Source organism: Aquarana catesbeiana, linkage group LG02 (genome assembly GCF_042186555.1).
Source record: "Aquarana catesbeiana isolate 2022-GZ linkage group LG02, ASM4218655v1, whole genome shotgun sequence".
Lineage (NCBI taxonomy): Eukaryota > Metazoa > Chordata > Amphibia > Anura > Ranidae > Aquarana > Aquarana catesbeiana.
The window spans coordinates 273,113,340-273,135,188 of NC_133325.1; the positions used below are offsets into that span (position 1 = coordinate 273,113,340).

General features: G+C 45.5%; 1 protein-coding gene across 3 annotated transcripts in view; it reads left to right on the plus strand.

Moving 5' to 3' along the window:
• Nucleotides 1-21,849, plus strand: part of NALCN (sodium leak channel, non-selective) — a 948,399-nt gene that overhangs the window by 871,279 nt on the left and 55,271 nt on the right. For all 3 annotated transcript variants that reach the window (XM_073614438.1, XM_073614437.1, XM_073614436.1), the window contains one exon: nt 17,559-17,691. In XM_073614438.1, coding sequence (XP_073470539.1) covers nt 17,559-17,691 — 133 coding nt within the window. The remainder of the gene's footprint in view (nt 1-17,558; nt 17,692-21,849) is intronic.

Sequence of the window (21,849 nt, forward strand, 5' to 3'; positions counted from 1 at the left end):
TCTCAGCCTCACCCACCCCTGGGGGCATCCTGGCCTGGTGGATTGTGGCCCTCATAGGAGATACTAGCAACCATCTACCCACATCAGTACGCGGACTGTGACCACGGCCCCGACCACTAGTGGCGGCCATGTTGCTCCACCCAAGCTGCAGTATCCACATGCGCTCCTGGTCTCCTTACCCCTCTGTGCCTGGATCACTCCCTGCACAGCCACAAGAGTAGCCCAGCAGGGTCAGCGCCCACCTGTGGTCCCCATCCGTACAACTTTGCAGAGGAGCATGACCATGTATGGCTTAAGCAATGAGATGCTGAGCTCTGTGACCACCTGTAGCTGACAACCTTTCCTTCAGTCATCGCACATCTTTGAAAAGCATGTTCGCACACAGTGCTCAATCTACTGAGTCCACGGATCTGCAACAGGGCACAATCCAACGATACCTGCTCTGCACATCTCAGTCTGATACCCACACTCCCAAAGACAAGATGGCACCCGCTCGAAACCTGGGGAAGGGCAAGCCTCCTCCCCCCGCTCAGCCGGCGACAGACAGCAGCTAGGAATTGGATGACCCCCCTGTCCTGCACTCGGACCTACCAGCTGTGGCATCAAGGTCTGGGACTCCTGCTGCCCCGCTTCCGGACACAGGCCCTGGGGATATGGCCCCTCAAGCTTCAGGAGGATCGCCTAGATCTGAGGCCTCGACCCTTCTGGTGGCCTTCTGAGTGGAGTTTGAGTCCTGGGCGATCAAAATTGAGACCTCACTCCACAAAGGCCTCCAGGCCCTCCAACAGCAGGTCTCAACTAATAAGATCGCAGTGTCTGCCCTAGCTGACATTCAATCTGACCATGCTGCCCGCATCACATCCCTCGAGTGGGCCTCCAGGGAGCACCTGCACTGCATATGACAACATCAATTGCGTATAGAAAACGGAGAAAATAGGAGCCGCAGGAATAATATACGGCTACAAGGCATACCGGAGGCCACGGCAGGTACAGACTTAAAACCTTCTGTCACTGCCATCCTCAGCGTAGTCCTGGGAAGAGAGGCTTCATCCCCCATTGAACTAGACCTGGTGCACAGAGTGGGGGGGCCGAGGAGAGAACATAGTGACCGCCCACGTGATATCCGCTGCAGGGTTTATTATTACACCCTTAAAGAAGAACTTATGCTCAAGGTATGGCGTTTGGGTCCCGTGGACTTTGATGGTTTTGCTATTCACCTATACCCAGACCTCTCTTGCAACACTCTCCACATGAGCCGCATGGTCCACCCACTACTAGACCTGATATGTCAAGCCGTAGCAACTTACACGTGGGGACACCCCTTCAGTATTAAGGTGACCAGGGCTGAGCATAAATTTACCCTCTCCAACCCGGATCAACTCCCAGCCTTTTTCAGCTTTCTGGAACAAGACCCAACTGATGTACCAAACTGGCTGAACCCGTCGGATGACAACACCAGGGTGCAAACACGTAATCCTCTCCCACAACGACGCAGGCACCCAAGGTCCAGATCACATTCTATAGGCCCTAGAATACGTCAGCCTACCTCCCCAGGAGATTAAGGTACCTCTAAGACGTTGCATGAAGCCATTTCAACGCTCTCCATATGACTAGCACCATCCCAGTACACTGCTCATCTCTTGTCTCCTGGTCAGGTCAATGTTTGGAACCCCCCACCCCCGCTCTACAGAATTTTCAGGGTGGGGGTTTCTTTTCTTTTTACATTTTTCCTCTTTTGTTCCACCTGATTTCAGCTGCATATGTTACGCTTGGAGACAAAATGACCTGCTCCGTACCCCAATGTCTCAGGATAGCTGGTGCAAAACATTGGCGGGCCTTCTCCCTGCCCTTTGCTAGTGTGCTCTACCTAGCTGGGGTTTGGGAGAGGCTAAGGGACTGCAAATTTCTGATGTTTGATTTGGATATGCAATTGTTGAGCTTTTAATATATTTTACTGCATTGGGCTAATCTTTATGTATTTAGCGGAAATGTCCCACCTGGATACAGGTGGAGGGGCCGACAGATGGACTGGCTGGGTCCACGGCCTCTTGCCATTATCCACGTGGACACCTTTAACTCTCCGTATACAGTTTCTCATACACCGCTTATAGTCTCACCTTAAAATGTTATTACACATTGTTACTGATTTCAGTATTACTACACAGATTTGTTTCCGGGGCCCCTGTTGGGGTCTATGGATAGCATATGTTGAAAATGTTTACTTCCCCCCCATGATGTTATTTCATGCATTGATGTCTCCTCTGTGAAGGAGAGAGGGCGGGCTTGCGAAGAGACATTTTCCCACAGGGACTGCCACCCTCCTTCACAGATGATCTTATGTGTGTTCTGCTGTTTAAATGTTTTGTTACACTGATGTGCCTCAGTTAACCTACATATGCCTGTTATACTACTGGGCTCTTGTCGGAATTTGCAGAAGGTAAACTAATCATAGGTGGGGATTTTAACGCCCCTCTGGATCCATTCTTAAACTTATCGACCACTCGCTCATCCATCTCCTTTACTAAGCTAAGGCCATTCAAATGGGCTATGTACGATCTACGTCTAATCGTCATTTGGCGGATTCTGTTCCCAAAAAATCGCAACTATACCCACTTCTCACAGGTGTCAGGGCTGGGCTCAGCCCTTCCTTCTCTGAGCTGGCCGCTGTGCTGTCGGCTAATTGCCAGCTCCCATCTCTCTCCACAGTTACCCAGCTGTTGTTGATTCTGTTCGTCAGTCCTGCCTACTTAAAGACGTAAAGACTTTATCCTACGGTCAGACTTGCTCGGCTGACGTTCCTTCTAGCTCCTGATCCTGCTTGCTATACTACTACGTTTATCTCTGGCTCTCTGACATTTGCTTGGCTGACTACCCGATCCGGTTACTGAACTCTAGCTTGTTTTGACTACGCTTATTCTGTTTACCTTATTATTATTATTATTATTAAACAAGTGTGATTTAACTATACTTCTGTCTCGGTCTGATTCATGGTTCCTGATGACAGGTCCATCACTCTTATAGTCGTATTGACTATTTTTCTTCTTGACCATAACTGTTTGGATTGGTCACCTGAATGCGAGATAGACTCAGTGGTCTGGTCTGACCACTCACTTATCTATCTAATACGAATGATTCCTTCCACCCCGGTGAGGGAGTGGATGTGGAGGCTGAATGATTCGCTTTTCACAAGCTCTGACTGTTCCCACAAGGTTTCAGAAACCATTTCTAATTTCTTAATAGATCATGCATCAGACACTACCTCGCTACCCTTACAATGGGAGGCGCTTAAAGCTGTCCTGCGAGGAATCTTTATTCAGATGGGGACCCGCTTGAAGAAGGTTCCCTCAGCTGCAATAACCTCAGCAATGCAAAAGCTTTGAGACCTTGAGACCCAACACAAACAAGCCCTGTTAGGGAAATTTGGTTGTACGCAAAGCACACAGCCAAATCTCCTGTTTCTAATCATAATAACAATTTTGTCTAATGATATAATACCGTCTCACCTTTTGATCATATGTCTCTCCTCTGGTGTATCTCATCCTCTGGTGTGTGCCTCATGCTTACAAATAGAATCACAACACATCCTTCTTACATTCTCATCTCAGCAAGACCGCCCTTACAGCTCTCAGTCTGCCTCCTTTATTCAAAAAGACCACAAAAGCAATCACAAACAGGAATCCCTGGCCCCAACAGCCAATCGCTTCCTTCACAGGATATGACCTCACAGGATGTGAGTGACCATATAAGGATTTAACAACAGAACACAAAACAACCAATGAACAATGACTACAGAACATGATACAATATACTAAATGACGATGACTAAAGTTCCTCGTGCATGGGAGATTATCTGCAGGTGTATGTCATGGCACCCCAAACATGTTGATCAATCATACCAGGGGTGACAAGAGCAAAACACCTCTAAACCGATAATGTCTTTGCAGAGTGAACGCATCCCCACCAGACGATCGTTCTGTGCATTGCACAGGGGCCCTTTGCTGGCGGACATGCCCTTTCTCCGCAAACACTTCTCTCCAAACACCAGGAAGTTTTCTACTACCTAACAGGTCTCAGCCAGGGTCGGTCTGCCCCAGTCAGCTCTTTAGAGTGGGCTGCGATTGAACACACACTGGGAGACTTATGACAATACATTAATATAACATTTTCCACAACAGTCCCTCCTCTTGTCATATGATCCCATGTGTCCCTCGATGAATCCTGATCTTCTTCTTAGTCCATAAAAAGTAAAACACAGCTTGACATGTAGACTCTGTTGGAGATGACGTGGTGAGCTGTAGTAGTCGCCGGTCGGTCTGGGATCCTCTGTGTCTTGTACGTGGGTCGGGCTTCGGGGCATCTCATCAGGGAAGATGTGGTCATCTGCTCAGGCTCTGGTCACGCGTCCAATCAGGCAACAGGAGCACCTCATCATGGCATATAGAAGGAATAGAAACAAAAACAACATGAGTATATATACCCCTACTTCCTTCACTATGATCCGCTGCAAGATAAAAAATTAAATCTCCAACGATTCCCAACCCCTTAAAAAGGATTCCAACCTTCACTATCTATAGCTCTGGCTTTGCCTTGTAGGGATCTAAACCTTATCCATATGGGCCTGAACTTTGTCACTACTATCCCTGATCCCGATATAACAATCTTTACTTATGAATTCCCAGAAACCCTTGGACTGTGGGAACTTCCTTGTAGCTTCAACAGTTACATGAAAACATCTCATCCTCAATGGATGAGAAATTGTTCAAGCGTTTCATAAGCTCAAGCCCCCACCGTGTACAAGCAATTCCCTTCCAGCTGTCCCTGCCATTCTTACCTTCTCTCGCGCCATCAGATCCTCATGATCGGCCGCGACATAAGATGCTGGGACGAGTTTCACCAGCACACATGAACCTCTTGCCTTAGGGGAATTACCTTATAAGCTGTAGATCCGCATTAATACCAAACTACAGTTGTAGCACACTTGTGGGCTACCTAGTTATCCCGATACCAAAGCTGGCAAGAACCAGAGCTATTGTTAAAATTATAATTAATATTACCCTCTATAAATGTTCTGTTAAGTTCTTTTGACAGGTGTCTGTTTGGATTTTACTAGTCTGTCAAAACTCCTCACACCAATATGAACGTCACGTAGCATGTACCGCTGGGGCACTAGTAGACCCGACCATGTGTCCTGTTCTCTTTCTTAGCCAGTTGGGATGCTTTTCATCGTTACCCTTGCCAAAATTTATTAAACAAAAAAATATAAATGAACAAAGATACTCCTCTACTCTTTTGTGGTTGATCAGCTTCTTGCAGTGGCTGGCATGGTCTCATCCCTCAAGCTTCTTTACAATGACCCAGTCACCTGGTTGGAAAGAATGTAAACTGGTTATTGTGTCAGGGTCCAGGATGGACTCGTGAACCCTGTGGTGGACCTTTTGAAATTCATGTTACAGTGATTGCACCCACCCCATCAGCTGAGAATGTAGGTGACAGCTAATGAGGAAAGTACAATTCTGTTTTTGGTTGACCTTTAAACAAACCTCATATGACAATAACCTAGACATCGGGACTGTGGTCACTGCATAACCTGTGTGTGGCTTATCATCCGGGGTGTAATACCTGGAACCAGTGACAAAAAGGTTCTTAGCATCTGGGATGGGAGCCTCTTTCACCAGACTGCTGCTTGCTGATTCAAATTCCATCAAAGAAAGACAGACAGTCTTGGCACATACTTGGTTAGAATTAGAGCGGTTAGTATTGTTGGTTTGAAAATGTGTCATTCTCACCACTCTCATCCCCCCTTTTCTTCCCTCCTCCTTACAAACTGGAGGAAGACATGCAGGGTTTAGAACGGTGCAGAATAAAACAGTGAAATAGCCTATGATACTTTTACCTTCTTATACACCTGTGCACACACTTCCAGCAACTCTTTGGACCTGAAAAGATACTTATAAACAAAAGTTATTACTCTATCCTTCAAAGAATGGTAAACAATACAATATTCATGTACATTGGTAAATTGTCACTGACATTCCACAAAACCGATAATAACTAAACCCTCTGTAAATCTTACTTTCACGTTTTTTTTTTTTTTTCCTAAAATACAACAGCCGCGACACGCAAGAGGGCTGTCACGGGAGGTTCAAACATCTTGTTATCACATACAAACAATGAAACAAAGACAAACATTTAGATACAAATGTAGGGGAGATATTTCATAGTTCCCAAAAACGAAAAATGAAAAAAATAAAAACGACCAGATGGAATGCTGCCTTCACTCTTTTAGCGATAGAAAAGAATACAATTTGTAAAGCACGAGAGCATTTCGAAATCTTTGCATGGACCAGCCACACAAAGTTCAAAAACAGGCCTGTGTATTTTTAATCACACAAATGTGTACTACGCATCCACCAACTCACTCAACATTACAGATTTCTGAAGCCACAGCTGAATTACTTCCAAGGTATTTTTATTCTGGGGTCTCGTACCTCCAGACATCAAAAGTACCTTCCAAAGGACTACACCTTATTGTACCCTCTGACCATATCTGCCAATCTTTAAGGGGTCTCATGTCCGGAGTCCCAAACCCAGATCTCATGTGAGGTGCAGCTGTCTGACTGGTGTGGAGCCTCATTTTTTTCCTCCAACGCATGGACCAACATTACCCATGACGATTCGAATTGCTTATGACGGTCCCTGCGTCCAGGGCACCCTTGCACTAGTTTTCGGATCAGTACTGCTTAGTGACTATTTTTACAGTACTGGCACCCGGCGTTCTCCGATTATTTTACACGGCCTCCCGATGTGCTAGCGTACTAATCCTCACATTTATATGCTCTACAACCGGTTATCGGCAGCCCTATAAATGTGCTGTCAGACAAACTACAAAACACCATGAAATCCTCCACTATTCAAAACAATATTATGGCTTCTCTCTGTACCTAGATATTACAACAATAACTTGGATGCCTCCTCTTTGCTCGCTACCCAAAACTGTATTACAGCATAAACCTTAATATAATTTAAAAATAAAAATGATTTCGTCCTTCCAAACACAAGTCAAAAGACCCCAAGCCCCTCCCACCAACATCCTGTTGCACACCTGAGTAGGAAGAGATATTTCACTGGAGACTAAAATCAGCATAAACAAAAAGGCAGTTGCAGCAATCGAAAATCGGTCCACGGCAAAATGGTGAATGAAACCAGGACTACAGAAAATGGCCGACATTAACAAATGACAAGACACAAAATTACATAAGACATGAAATAAAACGTCTTAAACAATACATTCTATTTGACTCTGAGAGTTAGAACTCCCCCCATGCTATTACCTAGAAGCCTGAGACCCCCACAGGGTGTAAACAGCTCCTATTGTGATGTCCCAACAATGCATGGGCTCTTGGATATGCGACAGGCATTTCAACTTAAAACCAATATTCAATACAGAAAACGCAATAGTTTCCTTGAAAAGTATGTAAACAGTACAAAAATAGAATTCACAAAATGGTGCCTAAAAGCCAGATTGTAGCTTGAAGCACATGGCTTTGCACACACAAAGGAATACACAATGGAACAGATTTCCCTATAGGAAGCCTCACAGGTCTTCAAAATGGCCACCAATGCCACCGATGCACATGGTGACCACAACAAAAGCCAGACCCCAACAAAATGGCGCATTTTCCCGCCAAAACTGACCAAGATGGATAAACATTTCAAAGTTCACACACAAAGGAAAAGAAAATGGCTGACCTTAGTCATATGGTAGACAACAAGAGAACAAAAGGAAGTAGCAGACAAAAACCATTTTCCTGCCAAAACCAAAAATGTCTCCCCAAAAACTTACACATTTGAGATACTAAATGAACGCTTAGACAAACATTTAAAAGTGTTAAAGTTACAAAAAAAAACACAACTTAGGAACACATGCTATCCAATGAAACAACCAAGCCACATAACCCACAATTACACGGCTGAAACATACCCTCAAACTCAGTTCACATCAGCTTTCACAGGAACGAGAGATACAGACAGTGAATGCTTGTATGTCTGTTCAGAACATTAGAGTTTCCCTTCCCCCAGGGCGTAGCCCCTTTCAATACAAAAACAACAATGCCTGCCCCTTCACTAAACTCATGGCATCTTTACAGGTTCAGCTACTTACAAAACTACTCAGCCACACACACATTGCAGGCTGCAAATAATATCAATTCATACAGTTATATTTCTCATATGCATTACAAACTTGTTACACAGCATCAGTCACACACACACACGCACACACACAGTTTTCTTACACAAAGATTCGAGATACAATTCACACACACACACGCAGGCATACGCACACACAGGCACACACACACACACCAGACATACGATCAAACTTCCAGCATTATTTCAAAAGACGAAAAATGTTTCTTTTGCAGAGCAAAGGCTCCCCAACACATCGGAAAGAAATGTCCTAAACTGGGATCCATTCTCCCCCCTTTTCTCACCGATGTGGACGGGGGTCCTGTCTTCTCCATAAAGTACCTGGCTCGCCATTCTGTTAGCGAAATTTGGTTGTACGCAAAGCACACAGCCAAATCTCCTGTTTCTAATCATAACAATTTCGTCTAATAATATAATATCATCTCACCTTTTGATCATATGTCTCTCCTCTGGTGTGTGCCTCATGCTTACAAATAGAATCACAACACATCCTTCTTACATTCTCATCTCAGCAAGACTGCCCTTCCAGCTCTCAGTCTGCCTCCTTTATTCAAAAAGACCACAAAAGCAATCACAAACAGGAAGCCCTGGCACCAACAGCCAATCGCTTCCTTCACAGGATATGACCTCACAGGATGTGAGTGACCATATAAGGATTTAACAACAGAACACAAAACAACCAATGAACAATGACTACAGGACATGATACAATATACTAAATGACGATGACTAAAGTTCCTCGTGCATGGGAGATTATCTGCAGGTGTATGTCATGGCACCCCAAACATGTTGATCAGGCATACCAGGGGTGACAAGAGCAAAACACCTCTAAACCGATAATGTCTTTGCAGAGTGAACGCATCCCCACCAGACGATCGTTCTGTGCATTGCACAGGGGCCCTTTGCTGGCGGACATGCCCTCTCTCCGCAAACACTTCTCTCCAAACACCAGGAAGTTTTCTACTACCTAACAGGTCTCAGCCAGGATCGGTCTGCCCCAGTCAGCTCTTTAGAGCAGGCTGCGATTGAACACACACTGGGAGACTTATGACAATACATTAATATATAATTTTCCACAACAGCCCCAACGGTGGTGGCTCTTACAGAGGTCTCAACGGCTCGATCCCAACTCAAGGACTTGTATGAGGCCTTGGCTCGTACTTATGTGGACACACTTGCATTACATCAGTACCGATTCCAAGATAAATGCGGTAGACCGTTGGCTCGCACCCTTCACCCAAACACGTCTTCCACATTTATACCCCAGATTCGGGCCCCTTCTGGAGAAATGCTCAGTGAGCCCTCCAAGATATCACAAACATTCCGAGATTTCTACCAAACACTATACAATCTATCGCCCGGCGTCTCCTCTAGCCCCACCCTTACCCCTGAGACCGATAGACAGTCTTATATTGAGGAAACGGAGCTCTCTACATTGGATGGCAATACTGTAGAAGAGCTGGAGCAGGTAATTACAGCAGACGAGGTCTTAGGGGCGATAGTGGCCACCCCGTCCGGTAAAACCCCGGGGCCCTGCGGTTTCACCCTTAAATTTTACAAGACATTTGCTCCCCTACTGACCCCCTTCTTGGCTAAGGTGCTCAACACCCTATAAGAAGACTCGGCGTTTACTCCACAAATTCTTGAAGCCCACATTACCATTATCCCAAAACCGGATAAGGACCCTACTTTGTGCGCTAATTATAGGCCCATATCGTTAATTGGAGTGGACTTGAAAATATATGCCGAAATTTTAGCCACTAGATTGCAGCCGCTGCTCCCCCGCCTCATACACCTGGACCAGGTGGGTTTTGTAAGTGGTCGCGAGGCAAGGGATAACACCCTGAAAACCCTGCTTCTTACCGTCTATGCACGCACCCATGACGTCCCTCTATGCCTTTTGACGGTCAATGCAGAAAAGGCATTTGACCGGATCAACTGGCAATTCCTCCAGATGTCTCAGATCTGGGCCCCAAAATGCTATCCTGAATTATGTCCCTTTACTCCTCTCCTTCTGCTAGAATTCGGATGAATGGCTCATTATCACCTAAATTTTCCATCCATAACGGGACACGGGACAAGGCTGTCCTCTATCTCCCCTTCTCAATGTCCTTGTCATGGAACACCTGGCAATTGCCTTGCACAATAACCCTAACATCTCAGGTGTATCGATAGGCCCTACACATTCCAAACTGTCTCTCTTTGCGGATGACCTGTTAATGTTTGTAACCCAACCCCATCTATCTTTACCACATATTATGCGGAAATTCAAAAGGTTTGGGAAGCTGAGCGATTTCAAAGTGAACCATACTAAGTCAGAAATCCTGAACATCTCTTTGTCCCAGGAGGCCCTCCGCCAAGTCTCCATTAAGTTTCCCTTTAAAACAGGTTCCACTTCCATCCGTTACCTCAGAATCCAAATACTCACAGAAAGGTCCCAATTGTTCTCTCTGAACTATACTTCCCTTCTGATTAGAACCAAGACAGATCTATCAAACTACACGAAGAAACGCCTATCATGGCTAGGCAGGGTGAATGCTCTAAAAATGGACGTCGTCCCTTGGTTTCTCTATTTGTTCCAGACAATTCCCATTTCAATACCCTCCTGGTTCTTTAAGAAGCACCGCCAACTGTTCTCCTGCTTTATCTGGAGGGGACTCATCCTCAGATACGCTATGAGACTCTATCACTCCCCAAGATTCGTGGTAGAGCTGGAGCTCCAGATGCCTCTACATACTACAGAGCAGCAGTACTCACACGTATACTTAACTGGTTCCATCATTCCCCCACCAAATTATGGGTACAAATAGAGAGCCATCTCAATTCAATAGATGTCCGCACCCTACCGTGGATGCCTACTGAATTCCTGAAAGGGGGGATACCCCTTAGCGACCTCACCCGACAAACCATACAAATTTGGACCCGAATTAATTCCTCCAAGACACTATCTCCTCTGAAAGGACCCATGACTCCACTGTTTGGAACTCCGGCTTTTCCACTGGCCCTACAGGGAGCGAGTTTTGGCCCTTGGTGTAAGGAGGACCACAGGCGACTTGCCCAAGTCCTGTGTTCAGATTCTTCTCTGATTCAAGACGTTCCCTCCGGCCCATTTTCCCATACTTCGACGCATTGGCTGCAGAGGCAACAGGTGATATCCCTTATTCAAACCTTCCCATCCTTGCCTGATATACTTACTGACTTAACAGACTTGGAGAGCATGCTGCTCCAGACTGCCCCCCCAAGCATGTGGTCTCTCAACTATACTCTCTCATACATATGGTCTATAATCCCGACCTCCCCCCATACACACAGGCCTGGAAGGAAGATTTGGATCACTCCATTTTACCTGTAGATTGGAAAAAGTGCTTCATTCTGACACACAAAATATCCTTAGCCTCCAAAATGCAAGAAAAAGGATTCAAGTTGGTGACCCATTGGTACAGATGCCGGGTTTTGCTCTGGATAAACCCGGCACTTCTGGATACCTGCTGGCATTGTTTGTCATCCAAGGGAACCTTACTCCACATTTGGTGGGAATGTCCCCCTTTACGGAGGTTCTGGCAAAAGATCCTCGACTTGTACTGCAGACTCATGGTGACCTCAGTTACATCCTCTCCTGAGATAGTTCTGCTTTCTATGCTCCCTGACCTGCTTAAATCGGTCAAAAAAGATGTTCTGTGTCACTTTCTGGTGGCAGCTAGAACGGTTCTGCCCAGACATTGGAAGTCGACAAGCGTGCCTTCCCTGGAGGATTGGGCAATTGAAGTGGAACAAATCAATAGCTTGGAACGAATGTTGTTGCAGGAAATGGGTAAGGAGGAGCAATTCTCCAAGACCTGGACCTCGTGGTCTATGTTTCCTTACTCCGCGGAATTTATTCCATGGGCTACAGCAACGCAACTGTGTAACCAGAGTGGAATATCTTCCTCTTAATATCTATATTCCTTACTACCTTGTCCCCTCTATCCCCACTCTTCTTTTTTCCTTTCCCTTTATATGTTGGAGTGCTACACGATCACCTGAATCATAATCTCTAGTCTCATCAGACCGATAGTGTGGCACACACAGAGCTTCCCCCTCAGAGAAAAGGCGATTAGCACAGCAACAAAAGCCCTAGCTTGTTATTAATAGGTGGAAGCCACTCGAGTGGATAGTGGTGCTCACCTACCCTTAATAAGTCAGGTTAGACGATATAGCTATACAGGCTTATACCGGTATATCAAACTAAATCAATCAAAGCTCACGAATTGTCTAAACCATGAGATGATATTTTACCAGTATTGCAATGATGTCTAATGCTATTTTTTTGTTATTGAATGATATAACTGTCTACTGTACATTTTTCTTTCTCAATAAAACAAGATTGAATTAAAAGTAGCTTAGTTTTACTTACAACCGTTTTTCTTACTACAAGATTCTTCTTCTTTAATCAAGACTCTTCCCTACATTGTCGCTAGAGCAACCCTGAGCCTGGCATTTGGAGTGCCATGTCCAGACCCCATAGGACTGGACATTGCCGTGTTATCCTGGAAGTGAAATCTGGCCACTGGGTTCTGAGTAGTGTGCTTTCCAGACTCTATTCTGTTGAAAGGTAGCTGCAGAGCTCTTTTCATGTTCAAAGCTGCTGGCCTTGCCTCAGCATTTGACCTGCCTCTGAAAACTGACTTTGTGAGTAAGCCAGTCAGGCTGAGCATAGGGAGCTACCTCAATTACAAGGGTCACTGGGCACTTTTAAAATCCCTCATTTACTGCTGGCTTTGTAGAGGAAGATGTTACTGATGTAGGACTAAGCACTAGCACTATCCACTGGGTTGCACATGAGCACTTTCCTTTCTTTTCTGGCAGACAGTGTCAAGGAAGTATCTCCCTTCTTGCAAAGAGCCACATGAATCTTTGATCTTCAATCTGTTCCTTCCCTTGTAACTTTAGTAACCACTGGCCATCTGACCAGTTTTCTGGGTGTCATTGCCTTTCCTCTATGTAGTCACAACATGCCTGATTCGAGACATGGGTGGAAGGGAGGACAGGGCGGGCAGGCCCTACTTTAACCAGTGTCCCCAGCTTACATTCTACTTACATCTGTGGGGTTGCTTGCAGTGTGCCTACTAATAGTCCCAACAGCTTCAGCCTGAAATCCTATTGCCCTCTGCTCCTAGAGTCTATTCCATCATTGGAGTCCTTTTTAACATTGTTGGCTGTGGCCAGTTCTGCATTTTCATCTGGGGTTTTTACTACAGCCTTTCTAGACTTTAAGGCCCAAATCACACAGTTATTTGATGACTCTGACCCAGGGTCAGTGCTACCACTAGGCAAACTAGGCAGCCACCTAGGGTGCACTGCTGCCTAGGGCGCCCGGCTGCTGGTTTCTATACTCTCCGTCTCCGTGTTATGTAAGTTTTTGGTGCTGTATTAAAAATACCTCTGTAATAAATGTTATAACCTCTAGTGGGCCGCTGCTGGGTTAAAGCATGTACATCTAGGGGGATGCAGGGGATGCCTCTGCTGCATGTTACTTGGGCAGCCTCTCTGTAGTGTCATTATAGAGGCGCAGCACTGGAGGACATGTCCTGATGGAACGGAAGCAAACATCCCCTTTGCGACTCTATGATCAGTGCTCTCTACTGCAGCCGCATGCTTCCTCTAGCACCGGCTTTTGTCACACTGATGCTCTGGCAAAAGGCTGGATTCTGAGGCCCTTCTTTCACAGCCCCCAATCCATCTCCTGATAGTACAGAGCATCAGGGGAACTCTGCACATGCTCAGTTTCAAGTGTATTGCTAGAGATTTTTTTTTTCTTTTGGAAGGGTGAATGTAATCAGCACAGGGCCAATCAGCACTGTCCAGACAGAGGGACAGGGGTCATGCAGCCTCATAGGACAGTCAGAGGAGAATGAAAATTCTATATATGATGTATGTAGCTTAGAGTTTGCCTTTGTCTAGATAGAGGAACTGTGGAGAGATCTTGTGCATGTACTCTGATGTACTGTTTTGTCTCTATATGATGCTTTCTTTCATAAATATATGAAAATCAAAAAGCTAGTTGTTTGGAGTGCTTCCTATAATTTATTTCCAGAACCAATCCCATGTATATGGTATGCCTTTCTGCACTCAAGAGACTGGGGAGGTCTGAATGCATGTAAATCACAAAATAAAACAGAGGGCGCACAGGCCTAGTGCATTATCCTCAACATGTGTCTTTAAGTCCTTGACGCTGAGCGCACGTAAATATGCAGCCTCTAGGCGGCCTGGCCTGGGCATATTTGCATGCAATAGCACCAATAGAGTTGTGCCAAGGTGTGTACGTGCTCCCGACACAGTTACCAGTGGCTAACTGAAAGATTCTGTTCGTATTTTGCAAATGGGAGCTTTACGATCATGCAACCACCATGACAGCCAATCACAGCAGTCACATGACGATAAACCCCACCTCCCGACATTGTAAACCTTGTAAAGGGCTGGCATGTGCCGCATCTAAGAGGATAATAAATAAAAAAGGTAAGTATTATACTCGAAAAAAAAAAACGTGTACCTTTAAAAAAAACAGCAGCTAAAGGTCCATGATGCAGCATATCACATAACAAATCAAATATCCAGCAGTACAGCAGGCTAATGTGTTTTTCAAGGCCTTGCCTCTTCCTCGGAGGCATGCTAGCTGCTGCTGTTTGTTTGAAAAGCTGTGACGCAACATTTATTTGTGAGTATAATACTTATCTCTTTTATTTATTAAAGACACATATTGAGGATAATGCACTAGGCCTGTGTGCACTGCCCTCTTATTTTGTGATTTCAGTAGGAAAAGTTGTCCTGGGCTGGCCTACAATGTTTTTTTATTGTATTTGTCCAATCTTCCAGTAGGTGGCAATATAACCCAAAGGTGAAAGATGTCCTGTGTCCCTCAATGAACTCCAAGAAAAGGATTTTATAATAAGTATAAAAATCTATTTTGGCCAGTATTCATTGTGTAATACAATATTAACTAACTCCTATGTACTTTTAACAAGATATAAAGAGACATTCCTTATTGGATGCTTTTAGCTTATTAGTATCTAGCAGACCCTTTCATAGTTAGTTTAGTACGGTTACCCCATGACCTGAGAGATGGTAACACAGTCTACTTGAAGCATCATACCACTTGGTCTGGTTTACAAATACATTGATACTTATCCAATATACAATTTCTTACATACATGCCACAGATGGCTCCTTTTGTGAGTGCTATGAAGCAGGTCACCTCCTGCTACTTCCAGTCATCAATCAGCTACTGACAGGTAGGGATGAGTTGCCATTTTGTTCCAAACCTAGGCCTGTTCAGGGGTTTGGCAAACAGCCAAACTAAGTTGGTGTTCAATCGAGTCAAACCACGGATGGCAGCGGGAAGTAAAACATTCAGTCTGCATCCACGGGCGTCTGCAGAACTTTTTTCAGGGGGGGGGGGGGGGGGGCACTGGCGCTTTACTGATAACACGGCCAGATGGCAGTGTGAAATAGCTCTTGAGATAATTCAGCTTCACTTTGTATGGAAGTTACTCAGTCTCAGGCACCATGCCCATATAAATATAGCCTAGAGTATGTACATCTTTCTATATTGCAATGCAGTATAGGTTGTTTTCATCAAGATCAAAATATGGCCACAATAGATGTATTGCAATATAGAAAGATGTACATTCTCTAGGCTATATTTATATGGGCATGGTATGCCTGAGACTGAGTAACTTCCATACAAAGTGAAGAAGATTATATAACACACAAATATCTTTTCCAGCAATAGCTCAGCTGTCCAACTTCCCAAGCAATAAATATATCTAAATTCTCCTCCTAACTGGCACTGCTGTTACCTGTGGTTCTTCAGGATTTCCTCCTGTGATGCGATAGGCCCAGGCACTGGCAGCGTATTCTCGGCCACTGACTGATTGCACGCACCTGTGGGTGGAGCCGGCGCCGCTAGTGATGTACATACACAGGCAGGCAGCCAATCACGGAACAGCTGAGATGTCGAGCAGAGGCCCGAGCGGCAGAGCCAATCCGATGATCAGGCAGGGAGCGAGGGAGGGACGAATGTCTGTATTATCTGTGATAATTCGGAAAAGAGAGCAGCCCCAGGCCAGCAGACTCAGAAATAAAGTCTACGGTGGCTGCGATGGCGGCTGCGGCGGCCATTGCAACACAGGGCAACTGTTTTCAACAACTTCTTACGATTCCAGGGGGGGGCATTGCCCCCCCTGCCCTATGCTTCGGACGCCCATGTCTGCATCCTAACAATCAGGAGTCAACCCCACCCAGCCCATTCAGCTGCAAGTTTGGGATTTCAGGCTGGCAGCAGAATGTAAACAAAGGGGTGGGATTATGTAAAACAAATTTGCATGGGTCCCCCATATTCATACCAAATCTTTCAGGTGTGGTGCCGATTTTCGGCAGGACCCCAAACAAAAAAAAATCAAGAAAAAAGGGTGTGGTACCTCTCAGTCCACAGCAGACCCTAATTTGAGCATGCAGCCTGGCATGCACACCAGGTCACATGCCCTCAACGTGGAGAGGTACCTTGCCAGGGTCGACCCCACTGATGATTGACCCCCACAGTCATCAGGCCAGGGTTGTGGGGAAGAGGCCCTTATCCTCATCAATATGGGCACAAGGTGCTTTGCAAGAGGAGTTCCTCGCAGCAAGGCACCCCTATGTTAAGGACACGTGTTCTGGTATGAACTTGGGGGGACCCTCATTTAGGATATGGGTCTGTATAGATGAAGGGAAATTCTGGCTGCTTTATTTACAAACAGAAGTAAGTGGCCTGGGAGCCGTCATTTACCAGCAATTTAAACAGCTTTGTAAATGTCAGTTTTGCTACAATAGGTTGTATACATTGTGCAGATGCGCCACTTTAAGGGCGCGTTCTGGGCATCTCCCACAAAAGCTAGTTAAATGAATTTTCCATTTCTGATGTTTCACTTAAAGCATTAGTAAAATTGATGCCTAATGTAATAATTAAAAAAAAAACATTTTGCTTTGGTGCATGTTCTTCAAGACAATGCCCAGCCCTCCATGTAATGGCCATTACTGATTTTAAAAATTCAGCTCCCCCTGACCTAATTTAGGTTCGGATTCAGCACCCAAACTTTAGGTACTGGCAACTCATCCCCGCTGACAACCTGCTGATACTGTCAAAATGTTATTGTAGGCCAAGGCAGGATGGAGAAACTACTGGAGAAGAGAAGAGCAAATAATGGATTATTTCCTGTATTTGTTCAGCACACAGGAATAACTTTAAACTGGAGCATTGGAATGTGTTTTTCTATCTCTAACTAATATCTCTCTAAAGATATCATTATTTAGTTGCGCTGGTTTCTTAATTTCAGGTACAGCCACCATTCTGTACTCCAGATGACACAAGATACTGGGAAACCGACTGTGGCAATTATGCTGGAGCACTGATGTATTTCTGTTCGTTTTATGTTATCATTGCCTACATCATGTTAAACCTACTGGTTGGTAAGTGGAACATAACAGTATTCAAAAATAATTTTCATAATGTTTCATAAAATTATACTCTATACATTGATTTGAACAAAAATTTAGGAAGCTGACAAGATTTGTAAGACTAGGTTCATACCAGTCCGGTGCGAATTCCAGTTCCGTTCTCTGTGCGAAGAGAAAAAGCAGCTGTTCAGCGCTTCCTCTCCATTGTAGCTGCGGATCAGCTGAGCAAAGAGAGGGGGAGTTGTAGTGAGGAGGGGGAGAGAATGCCTGTTCACAACGGAACGCATCTGCGAATCAGATGTGTTCCCATAGAAGAATATGTGTCTGCAATTCGCACCGCACTGCCTAGAAAACGCTCACGTTTTTTGGACAATGTGGAGTGCGAATGCAACACACATATGTGAACCAGACTGATTGAAAGTAATAGATTTTAAAATGTTCTGCGAATTGGATACGTATAAGCCGCATCCAATTCGCATAGGTGTGAACCCAGCCTAAGTCTATTTGTTGTTAGATTTCAACTCTGGGCTCAATGGGCATGGTTTCACCCTGGGAGGCTGAGAACATCTATGGTGTAATGAAGAAATTAGGGACAGCTCAGGAGAAGTATATAATTCAGGCACAGCTGCTTTTTATGTTTTACACCTCCTGGGGCACTATTTAAAAAGACAAAAGTTCAAAAAAGAAAAAAAAAATCTTTTACAATACTGATCTTAAATGTACAAATTTAGAATATTATGTCTAGGTAGGAATGGACCTATGACAAACACTACACAAATGCAGGCACAATCACATCTAGATGTGTGCATATTGAACAACATTTTCTGAATTGTAAAGCTGACTGGTCAAGATTGGAAAGGTCAAAGACAAATTCCAGCATTAAATTATTCTGTGATGAACTTACAGCAAATGTGGGCCTAGCAAATAAACAGTGCAATTAGTCTTCAGAAATCCTTGAAATGTCCATTTCCAAATGGTGAGGACTGGTTCACACCAGATGCTTTCCAGTGCATCTTTAAACTGCATCCTGACTGCATGCACAACATTTTCTATGTATTCCAATGACTGTAATTCACAACAGTGTGGTCAGTTCCAGTGCAGGAACCAGAAACCAGACCCGAGCAGGAACTGACACTGGAATAAGTCAAAGGGAAATTAATCGATGAATATGACAGAAGGAAAGAAAATACGCACCATGATGACAAAGCTCTTAAGATGTACAAAGGCACAAAGCACAATAAAGAAAGCAGAGCCTGTTTTCGTTGTAAAAGGACCGGGCACTTAAAAAAGGACTGTTCTATCTGGAAAGCCGAGCAGCGAAAGCTAAAGATATCCACAAGTGTCAAAGCAATCACAAAAGAAACTGCAGACACATCATGGAGTGGCACCTTTAAAGTAACAGAAAGTTGCAATCCACGCGGCTGGTTCATAGATGAAAGAGCGAAAAGCCACATGACTAGTGATGAGGCCTTCTTCACAAACATCGATTACAGTGCAAAAGACAAAGTTTTCCTATCCAACGGGAAAAGCATTACATCCGAAGGTAAAGGCCAGGGCTTCCTGAACTTCATTACACCACAAGGAGGTAAGTAGGGATGGGTGAACGGTTCGTCCCAAGCATAAGTTGGGGCCGAACTTTCGTTGTTCGGTCATTCGGCGAACATCCCAACAAATGGGTCGTTCAACTGTTTGTTCCCCCCCCCCCGAAAGCTTCAGCCAATCAGGGTACAGTCAGCCAGTCTACCACCTCTTCTGCATGCTGTGGCTGGATAGCATGGGCAAACTCACTAAACAGAGGAAATGACGCACTGCCTGAGGACTGACCACCACGTCCACCTTTCCATGTTGACACATTTGTTGCTGACCCCCTTACAGTGCCATGGGAATGTCTGCCTCTCCTGGTTGTCCTCCCAGACATTATTGGGAGGGAAGGGGCGGTGCTTATAAGCAAATGTAAAGAAGAAGTTGAAATCTGTACGTGAATGCGCTTTAATCAATGTAAAAAGGTGTTTGGTGCACTTTAATTTGAGTACTCACACTACACAGACTCACTCCACGGATACACTATAATATACTGCAATATAATGTGCCAAACGTATAGTGACGCACAGAACTATATGGTGTTAAACTGGCAGTAACGCACACAGAACTATATGGCGTTAAACTGGCAGTAACGCACACAGAAGTAAATAGCGTTAAACTGGCAGTAACACACAAAACTATATGGTGTTAAACTGGCAGTAAGGCACACAAAACTATATGGCGTTAAACTGGCAGTAACGCAATCAAATAGACGGTGTTCAACTGTCACTACACTAACACTATCTAAACTGTCCCTACTTTAGCTATACACTACTGACATGGTCTCACTACACTACAGTGAAACGTAGTGTAGTGGGAGTTCATACGTCCAAACAGCTAAAGTTCGGCCCGAACTTATGCTCGGGCCGAACTGTTCGCCCATCCCTACTCGCAAGGATGCAGGACAGGGCTCGGTGCTGCAGCTTGTTGTGCCCCCACATCTCCATACAGCTGGTGGTGATGATGCCAGACCTGTGAGCTCTACCCCCTCCTCCTCCGCCACCTCCACGCCCTCCTCTGCAGAATTGTCCTATGAACATCAGGTACCCCTAAGCGTTCAAAGGGCTATTCCCAGAGTCAGGCTAAAAGGTGCCATGCAGTGCTTCAGCTGGTGTGTTTAGGGGACAGGAACCACACAAGAGCAGAGATTCGTGCAGCTCTGCAGGGACAGGCCAAAGTGGTTCACACTACGCCAGCTGGAGCCAGGAATGGTGGTGTGCGATAATGTCTCAAACCTCCTTTCCGCCCTTAGACAGGGAAAGTTGACACATGTACCCTACTTCCATTTAACCACTTAAGGACCGCCTCACGGCGATGTACGTCGACAAGGTGGCATGGGCAGGCAGAATCACGTACATATACGTGATCTGCCTCCCGCGGGCGGGGGGTCCGATTGGAACCCCCCCCGGTGCCCAAGGCGGTCCGCTTCTGACCAGCGGCGATCAGGGATGAGGGGGAGACCATACATTCGTGGCCCCCCTCGCGATCGCCGCCGACCAATCAAATCATTCCTTTGCTGCTGTATGCTAAACAGCAGCAAAGGAAATGATGTCATCTCTCCTCGGCTCGGTATTTTCCGTTCCGGCGCCGGGGAGAGAAGAGTTACACAAACACACACATACAGTAGAACACGCCAGGCATACATTACACCCACGATCCCCCCCCCCCCCCCCCCCCGTCACACTGACACCAAGCAGTTTTTTTTTTTTTTCTGATTACTGCATGGTGTCAGTTTGTGACAGTTACTGTGTTAGGGCAGTTACTGTTAGCCCCCTTTAGGTCTAGGATACACCCCTAACCCCCCTAATAAAGTTTTAACCCCTTGATCAACCCCCGTCGCCAGTGTCACTAAGCGATCATTTTTCTGATCGCTGTATTAGTGTCGCTGGTGACGCTAGTTAGGGAGGTAAATATTTAGGTTCGCCGTCAGCGTTTTATAGCGACAGGGACCCCCATATACTACCTAATAAATGTTTTAACCCCTTGATTGCCCCCTAGTTAACCCTTTCACCATTGATCACCGTATAACTGTTACGGGTGACGCTGGTTAGTTTGTTTATTTTTTATAGTGTCAGGGCACCCGCCGTTTATTACCGAATAAAGGTTTAGCCCCCTGATCGCTCGGCGGTGATATGCGTCGCCCCAGGCAGCGTCAGATTAGCGCCAGTACCACTAACACCCACGCACGCAGCATACGCCTCCCTTAGTGGTATAGTATCTGAACGGATCAATATCTGATCCGATCAGATCTATAATAGCGTCCCCAGCAGTTTAGGGTTCCCAAAAACGCAGTGTTAGTGGGATCAGCCCAGATACCTGCTAGCACCTGCGTTTTGCCCAGCCCACCCAAGTGCAGTATCGATCGATCACTGTCACTTACAAAACACTAAACGCATAACTGCAGCATTTGCAGAGTCAGGCCTGATCCCTGCAATCGCTAACAGTTTTTTTGGTAGCATTTTGGTGAACTGGCAAGCACCAGCCCCAGGCAGCGTCAGGTTAGCGCCAGTACCGCTAACACCCACGCACGCACCGTACACCTCCATTAGTGGTATAGTATCTGATCGGATCAATATCTGATCCGATCAG